The sequence below is a fragment of the Lathyrus oleraceus genome, chromosome 5 (genome assembly GCF_024323335.1).
Source record: "Lathyrus oleraceus cultivar Zhongwan6 chromosome 5, CAAS_Psat_ZW6_1.0, whole genome shotgun sequence".
NCBI classification, from domain to species: Eukaryota; Viridiplantae; Streptophyta; class Magnoliopsida; order Fabales; family Fabaceae; genus Lathyrus; species Lathyrus oleraceus.
In genome coordinates, this window is record NC_066583.1 from 198,602,790 (window position 1) to 198,612,243 (window position 9,454).

General features: G+C 35.4%; 1 protein-coding gene across 1 annotated transcript; it reads right to left on the reverse strand.

The window, feature by feature from the left end:
- Positions 1–7,963: 7,963 nt before the first annotated feature.
- On the reverse strand, positions 7,964–8,464 carry LOC127079683 (uncharacterized). The gene has a single exon (XM_051020066.1). It carries the CDS (start codon positions 8,462–8,464, stop codon positions 7,964–7,966), a length of 501 nt encoding a protein of 166 aa, XP_050876023.1.
- Positions 8,465–9,454: the final 990 nt, after the last annotated feature.

A 9,454-nucleotide genomic window follows, 5' to 3' on the forward strand; every position in this document is an offset into this window, starting at 1 on the left:
AATCATTAATTATAAAGATGTGATAAGTTTTCTGATTTGATGACAGGTTTACTGTCAGAATCGAAATGGTCAGATAATCCCGTAGACATTTTGACAAATTCGTCTAGTTGAAAGATGATGTCAACTTTGGTTGAATTTCTAATCAGGCAGAGACCAACGGTTTGGTTGGTTTTAAGACTTTGTGAAATTCAGAGTTTTCCAAAAATTATTTTCTCCATGCGGTCGAATGAGATATAAGTGGATAAGATCAGACAGTTATCTGAAGACACATGGAAATCTGTTGAATTTGGAGTTTGCATGGAGACGAAGATGTGGCATATTTTTCTGCATGGAGACGAAGAAACAACAACAATGGAGAATAACCATTCAATAACACAAGGGCATGCACGACCACTGCAACTTCGACTGAACCAATCGCCTTTATTGTTAGCACGACGGCCATACCGTCAACCATGTTCATTTCATCGATTGCACAAGAAGGGGTGGTATTTCCACAAGTTTAGGCCTTTTGCCACAAGTTTCACAATGCCTATGCTTGGGTGTGAACAACGTTATGGTATGCCAACATCAATGATGACAATGTAAGTGCAATTTTCCGTTAGATGTATTTTGAATGATGTCAAAACTAGTATACTTTAGCGTTAATGTATATTGGACGGTATCCTCTGATTCTCAATGTGAATCTTAGCATTAGGAAGCATAAAAACATTTGGAAATAAGTTGGAAAAGGTCTCATACATCAAAATACACCAAAAACAAGTTTTATGGGAAAGTTAACCTACAGGTTGACACATACATGTTTTAGGTCGACACATAGAAGAAGAAAATTATATGTGTCGACACATCCGTTTTTCAGGTCGGCTCATGTAAAAGAATATTGTGTCCATACTTATGGAGTTCAAATGTACATTCAACGTCAGGACAATTTGATAAGAACGAAAAAGTTTAAGATGAATTTGCATGAAGAGTTAAACGACATCCTTAAGAAAGAGGAATTCATGTGGTTCCAAAAATCGAGGGCTTAGTAGCTTGATGATGGAGATTGAAATACTAAGTACTACCATCTAAAAATAATAACTAGGAAAAGAAAAAATAAGATCATGATGCTGAAAGATGAGCATTGTCAATGGGTTGAAGATGGTGAACAACTTAAAAGCATGGAAAATGAGTATTACAAAAAAGTGTGTACTATAAGTGGTTCTTGGAACACTTGGAGGCAAACGCATATTACTTTCTCCAACATGGACTTGACTGATATTCAGAATCATGATAATCAAGTTAGCAATTAGGAGATTAAAAAAAGATCTTTTTGATATGAAGCCTTGGAAAGATCCATCCCAGATGGATTTCATGCGGGTTTTTATCAAAGGTCGTGGGATGTAGTAGGAAATAATTTTTGTGACTTTGTTTGAAAACTTTGGGAGAAGCGTGATGAGATTGCAAAAGTTAATTAAACAAATATTTGTCTAATTCCTAAGGTTGATCAATCTCATACAATCATACAGTTCTATCCTATTTCTTTATGTAACACGATATATAAGGTGGTGAGCAAGATTACTATGGGAAGACTGAAAATAATCATGGATAGATTTATCTATCATTATTAAGCAGGGTTTGTCCCAGGTAGATCTATACATATCATAATAGCAAAGAAATGGTGCATAACATGGAGAAGTTGAAAGTGAAAAAAGGTTATTTTTCTATGAAGGTTGACCTTTCGAAAGCTTACGACAAGTTTAATTGGGAATTCATTTGGCTTACTCTTCGAGAAAATAAGCTTTATGAATGAATGATTAACCTCATCATGCATGCAGTGTCGAGTGTTGAAACCAATATAAATTGGAATGGTGCGAGAAATAGTTTCTTTTGTCCTCAACATGTTATTTGGCAAGGTGACATGTTATTTCCTTATCTGTTTGTGCTCTGCATGAACAAGTTATCTCATATTATTAAGCAAGAGGTTAAGAGCAAGAACTAGAAAGCTATCAAAATGGGTAGGCATGGTGAAATGGTCTCGTATCTAATGTTTGCAGATGGTTTGTTACTCTTTGGGGAAGCCACTGAAAAATAAATGAAGTGTGTCATGGATACTCATAATATGTTTTGCAGTATGTCCGATCAGGAAGTGAGCCATGAAAAAACAAGCATGTTTTTTTTCAAAGAATGTTTTTAGAAGCATGTAAATGAAACTATTGTATCTATCTCAATACAGGGTTACAATAATCTTTGGGAAGTATCTTGGAATCCCTGTAAGTAGTAGAAAGCTTAGAAGGAATGACTTTTTGTACATAGTTGACCAAATTTCCTCAAAGTTAACTAGTTGGAAGAAGAATAACTTATATTTTGTGGGAAGAGTTACGTTAGTGAAAAAATTTATTGAAGTCATTCTTTTATACCTGAAGATGACAAATAGATTACCAAACTCCTGCATTGATGACATTCATGGCTTGTAGAGGAAGTTTATATGGGGAGATTCAGGTGATCATTGGAAGATTCATGTGGTAGGATGGGAAACCCTAACAAAACCTAAAGCTTTAAGTGGTATTGGTCTCACGAATCTGGAGGATTTTAATGCAGTATGTCTCATAAAATTAGGATGGAAAATCATCAATAACTCTAAGGAGATTTTGTGCAATATTCTACAAGACAAATACAGAAACAAGGAAAATGATGAGCTCACTAGATATAGAGGTGCATACTCTATTATATGGAAGGAGATTATTAAGAATATTCCAAAGTTGTTACAGTACAGAAGCTGGAGCATAGGGGACAGTAAAACCATTAACATCAGAACAGATAACCGTCTGGGGAAAGATCTTTGCTTGGACAATCTTGAGGTCACGATTCCATATGATCTCCTTGCAGTTAAGGTGTGTGACTTGGTGGATGTTTAAAGGGAGTGAAGATGGAGTGTTCTTTATAGTTGGTTGTCTTAGGGCTGGCTTGATAAGCTTAGGTCGTGTTTGCCTCCATCATTGAGGCAAGATCCTGATGTTTTTGTTGTTGCAGGTACCGGCAATGGCGATTTTTTATGAAGGATATTTCTAACAATGTAGCGGGTTTCGAGGATGATATGGTAGAATAGGAGTGGGAAATGATTTGGAGTACTACAGCCCCAAAAATATGTTAAAGCTTTATTTGGTTAATGAAACATGATAGACTGCTCACCAATCTTAGTGAACGCAAAAAGGGGTTAGGCATTGCAGATTGCATATTGTATGGTAATTGTTGGGGTTGGCTGAAAATATATATGTTGAAAAAGTTCCATGTCGCTTAGTTTTGTGAATGAAGAGAGATTCCAAGGCTATATATAAGTTACAAGTTATTTTAAGTCCGGCATCACTTAGTTTTATAAAGAAACATGGAGTCCAGGGCTATATATAGGATTCAAGTTATTCATTCTAAGATGCACCAGTCAAAAGCACTTTAAACTTGTATTTGACTTTCTTTTCTCTCTTACACTCTTGGATTAGAGTGTTGTGAGATGTAGTTAAATATTTGTTATGAAGGGTGAGGGTGTACTGGAGGTCTGAGTTAGTTGAGGGTATATTATATGTTGTAACAATTTTCACATTGTGTTATTCTCTGGTTATCATTTGACAGTGGTCATGGTTTTTCTCAGGTTTTGGAGTTTCCACGTTATGTTCTTGTGTTGTGATTGTGTTCCTCCTTTTTCTATATGTTTGTTTATTTTTTCCCAACAACTAGAATCAGAGCCTGGTTCGATCTAGGGCTAAGTGTTTTTTTATGCTCTATGGTGGTAGTTTTGTCTGATCTTCCACATCAAAAAAAGAAGGGTGGTGTTGTGAAAGAGTTGTTGAGTTGCAGTCACAAATTCCACTTTGCAATTTGGGCTAGAGAAAATTGATGGAAGAATTTTTTACTTATGGAAAGTTCAAGTTAAAGATGTGTTGATAGAATCAAGATTACATAAGGTGCAAGATTGTGTCGGTGGTTGAAGCGCTTCCTGCCAACAAGGAAGTTGCACCATAATATTTCAGCCTGGTTTTTGACATGTGAAAATTCTTGAAGTGGTTTAGCTTCAAGTGAAGTATACTATTCTTTAGATAGAGTCTGATAGTTTTTAAAAACTATTATTGTCGGGGAAGACAATGTGAAATTCTTGGTTGATTTAGCTTCAGGTGAAATTTATTCTTCATGATAAAATATATGATTGTCGGTGATGACAATGTGAAATTCTTGAAGTGGTTTATCTTCAAGTGAAATATATTCTTCATAAGGAAGTATGCTAGTTTTTAAAACTATGATTGTCGGTGAAGACAATGTGAGAATTCTTGGAGTGATGTAGCTTCAAGTGACTATACTTTTTATTGTGGAATATGATTGTCGGTGAAGACAATTAAATTTTATGTATTATTTTCAATCAAGGTGGAGATTATTGGGGTTGGTTGAAAATATACATGTTGAAGAAGTCTCACATCGTTTAGTTTTAGAAAATGAAGAGAGAGTTCAAGGATATATATAGGATACAAGTTCTATTAAGTCCCACATCGCTTAGTTTTGTGAAGGAACGGGGAGTCCAAAGCTATATATAGGATTCAAGTTTTTCACTCCAATATGCACCAGTCAAAAGCACTTTAAACTTGTATTTGAATTTCTTTGTTCTCTTATACTCTTGTATTAAAGTGTTTTGAGATGTAGTTAAATATTTGTTTTAGAGGGTGTGAGTGTACTGGGGGCCTGAGTTAGTTGAGGCTATATTATGTGTTGTAACAATTTTCACATAGTGTTATTCTCTAGTTGTCATTTGACAACGACCGTGGTTTTTCTCCGGTTTTGGAGTTTCCATGTTATGTTCTTGTGTTCCTCATTTTTCTCTATGTATTGTTTGTTTTTTTCCAACAGTAATGTCTATGAAACAACTATAATTGCTCTTAGGGATTGTCCAAAGATCATGCAAATGTGGAAGACTTTAGTGCTCAGTAACATAATGGTAGATTTTTTCATTGTGGGATTAAAGGATTATATAAATTAAAATCTCAAGTTTTATGGAGATGGCATCAAGAGATGGAGTAGCGTATGGGCCATACCATGTCATGATTTGTGAATGTGGCAGAAGAAGGGAGAACATGACGACACTTATGTGAGACTAGGTGGGCCAGTGCATCATATTTTGAATCGTCACCTTGAATATGAGAACACGGAGAATTTAACCATCAAAATGTCTGAAAAAGGGGATAGGAATCAGAACATTGAGTGGAAGTCTTCCTAAAATAACATGGTTAAGCTTAATACTAATAGTGCCAACAAATATTTTCACTCAACTGGTTATGGGGGAGTCATTAGAGGCGAAAGTGGTATGTGGATTAGTAGTTTCTCTAAGTACCTGGGGCATTGCAATGCTATTATGGAGGAATGCTTGGGTGTTTTAGAAGGTTGAGGATAGTGGAACTTGTAACACCCCCCCCAAACCACTACTACTCAAATACAACATACAATTGCATAATCAGAGTAAATTAAAGCATGCATACACGAGGGCATCACATTTACTTTTGCCAGAAACAACACATGCCATGGTCACAGACAAGTAACACAGATTATAAATCAAAACTAAATAACCACCATGCAAACTCACACAGCGGAACGACATCTCTCTTCATAAATGGTAAATAGTGATGATTCTCATACATCATCTACCACAAAATATCGTTTTGTGCTCTAAGGCCACTCAACATCAAAACCAACATATCCAAATAAAAAAATAAAAGAGAGCACAACAATATCTCTCAACATAAAAAAAAATACAAATAATCCCATAAATTCAAGTGTTACATGACCAGAGCGCTATAGACTACCTAGTCAAAACACAACAAAAACTAGCCTCTGAATCTAATCCATGTACGAAGCACCACTATCTCCGGTACCTGAGCGATGTCGCGATAGAACACCATTCCAACAGAAGGGTGAGGATTCAAATTATTATAAAAAAACATAATAATATGAAATGTATAATAAACATACATATATTATTAGAATTCGTCACGCTTCATACAAACATGCATCATATCATCTTATTAAAGAATCGCATGTTTACCATCATACGTCATGGCTCAACAATCCACAAGTATTCATTTATGAATACTAAACGATGTACAAAAGTAATATTTCACATATATCGATTTCAGGTACATATTATCATCCATCATCATTTACAAATCATCATCAAATATGTATACAACTTTCACATGATTCCATAATGTTTACAAGTCACCATTTCATCACAAATATCACAAATATGCACACATATCAGATCAACAATTAATATCAAATAGATCACCTAAAGTCCACGTATATGCATATCAACCAAAATCATATCCACACAACCATATCACATAATCACACAAACAATAATTCACACCGACGTGTGCGACTCAATGTGTGACTCAATGCGATATGCATATGGATCCCATCTGTTATCATTTTTGGCTTGCCGAGCGTCTCTCAAATAGACTACATATCCGCCTCTAAATCTCGATTCGGCCTTAAGCTTTCAAACCCCATTCGGCGTTAGGTTTGGGATAAGCAAATAATCTACACGAGATTACCCAACATTGCCTCTTTCATAGACTCATGCTAGTGTAAGTGTGCAACAACAACAAGACTCATGCAATTAAGACGATCGCAGACCCTTAATCATACATAAGCATACCACATCTAACATTTGCACAACATACACCTAATATGACTTCAATCCCAAAAAATATATCAAATAACAGCCATCATCTCATCACAACATATTAACATAAAGCAAACAAGCCAATTCATGTTATTCATCAAATTCACCAATTCATATCATCACATACATAATTTCAAGTATTATGTTTCTTCACAAAATCCATCTAAAATCATGCAATACATGCCAAACAATAGAAAACATGTCATTCACATTCACCACACATACAACATACATCCACATTAGGATTCTTTTGATAAAATATTAATCTATTGTTATCAAAATGAATATCACATTATAGATAATATTCTTAGCTTCATAACGGTCCAAACGGTACCTCAAACGGAGTTACGGTTCAAAAGTTATTGAATTTACAAGTTTTTCAAAATGCTATCAAAACCAAAAAAATTGTTGTTGCGAAAATGCTGTCAAAAACCAGAAAAACTGTTGTTGCGAAAATGCTACTGTCCAACACGAATTTTCATCATAAAACCACATTAATCCATCACTTTTCATGAAATAAATAGTTATACAACCTATATATATCATATATCAACTATTAGGATCATAGAAACAAGATTCTAAACTCCACTAATTTTCACCAAAATCCCAAATCAATCATTTCCAAGTGAAACTCAAACATGCAATTATACACCAAATCATGTTCTATACACATACTCATTCATAGAATTCAATATAGAAACATCATAGCATAACATAAACATCACTTTCATGGATTAAAACATAAACACGTGTTAGGGTTTCTCAAAAATCAAAATCCCAAAATCCTAAGTTCATGATATCTAACCCACATACATTATATACATTATGTTTACCCATCACCACTTGAAATCCCACCCTTTATCCTAGTATAGATGAAATCTCTAGGTCCTTATTCTTCTAGTTTCCTCTTCTCCTCTTTCTCTTCTATTCCCTCTTCTTCTCTTGTTTTACAAAACTAACTCTAATCTCTAAAACTCTTACTATCTTTTTAACTCATAATGGGCTTAACCCACTTATCCATCCATTCTAATTAATTAGGCCCATTACTAGACAATTGTTATTTCTACTTATAAAATTCAATTATTCAAATAACACATATATTCAAATAATTCAAATAACTCAAATAATCACCATAACACATATTTAATTAATTATCACACCAAATAATGATTAATTAAAATAAATACCTAATAAATAAATATGGAAATTAAATCGGGGTGTTACAACTCTCCCCCACTTGAAATATTTTCGTCCTCGAAAATTACCTCAAGCAAACAACTCGGGATATGAATCCGTCATCTGAATCTCAAGCTCCCACGTCACATTTCCACCAGTCGGTCCTCCCCAAACGACTTTCACCAAAGCGATCTCTTTATCACGGAGTTGTTTCACCTCTCTATCTTCTATCCACATAGGTAATGTCTCCACGGTCAAATTATCTCTAACCTCAACATCATCTAATTGGACAACATGCGAAGGATCCGTAATGTATCTCCTCAGTTGAGACACGTGAAACACATCATGGAGATTAGCAAGTGACGGCGGCAACGTTATCCGATAAGCCACATCACCTACTTTCTCGAAAATCTGATATGGACCAATAAAAAGCGGCGTCAACTTACGCGACTTCAATGTTCTACCAACACCCGTTACCGGAGTAACTCTTAAAAACACATGATCATCTACCTCAAACTCAAGTGCTTTCCTTCTCTTGTCATGGTAACTCTTCTGACGACTCTGAGAAACCTTCATCTTCTTCCTGATCATTTTAATCTTAACAGTAGTTTGTTGAACTATCTCAGGTCCAACCACAACACTCTCTCCAGATTCGTACCAACACAAAGGCGTCTTACACCTTCTACCATACAAAGCTTCAAATGGAGCCATACTAATACTCGAATGAAAATTATTGTTGTAGGTAAACTCAATCAAAGGCAAATAACTATCCCAAGCACCTCCCTGTTCCAAAACACAAGCTCTCAAAAGATCCTCAAGTGACTGAGTCGTCCTCTCAGTCTGACCATTTGTCTGCGGATGATAAGCAGAACTCAAACACAACTTTGTACCCAAAGCACGTTATAAACCTTCCCAAAATCTCGAAGTAACCCCCGCGTCCCTATCTGACTCAATGTTAGACGGAATACCATTCAAACTGGTAATTTTCTCAATATACAGCTTTGTAAGCCTCTCCATCGGATAATCCATTCTAATCGAAATAAAGTGAGCAGATTTCGTCAACCTGTCCATAATAACCCAAATAGCTTCATAATTACTCAGAGTCATAGGTAAACCAGAAAAAAAATCCATAGAAATACTATCCCATTTCCATTCAGGAATAGATAACGGTTGTAACAAACCAGACGGATTCTGATGCTCAATCTTCGATTTCTGACAAATCAAACACAAAAACACAAATTCCATAATCTCTTTCTTCATACTGTCATACCTCAAAAAAATGAAAACATGACCTAGCAAAGTGCAATCGTACACTCATAAGGATGGACTGAACAGAGTCGCCACCGAACTTTATTTATTCCTAAAAAAGAAAGGGGAAATATTGATAAAACCCAAGAAAGAACGACAATGATTATGGTCTTCGCAACCAAATCAGGGTTCGGGAGTCGATTACGTAAGGGGAAGGTATTAGCGCCCCTCACGTCCGTTGTACTCAATAGGAACCATTAGGTTAGTTGTGCGCGTTAGTGTTAGTTTGGAATGTTAGGCTTCTCGAGTTATTAGGTGGGAAAGAAAGAATAG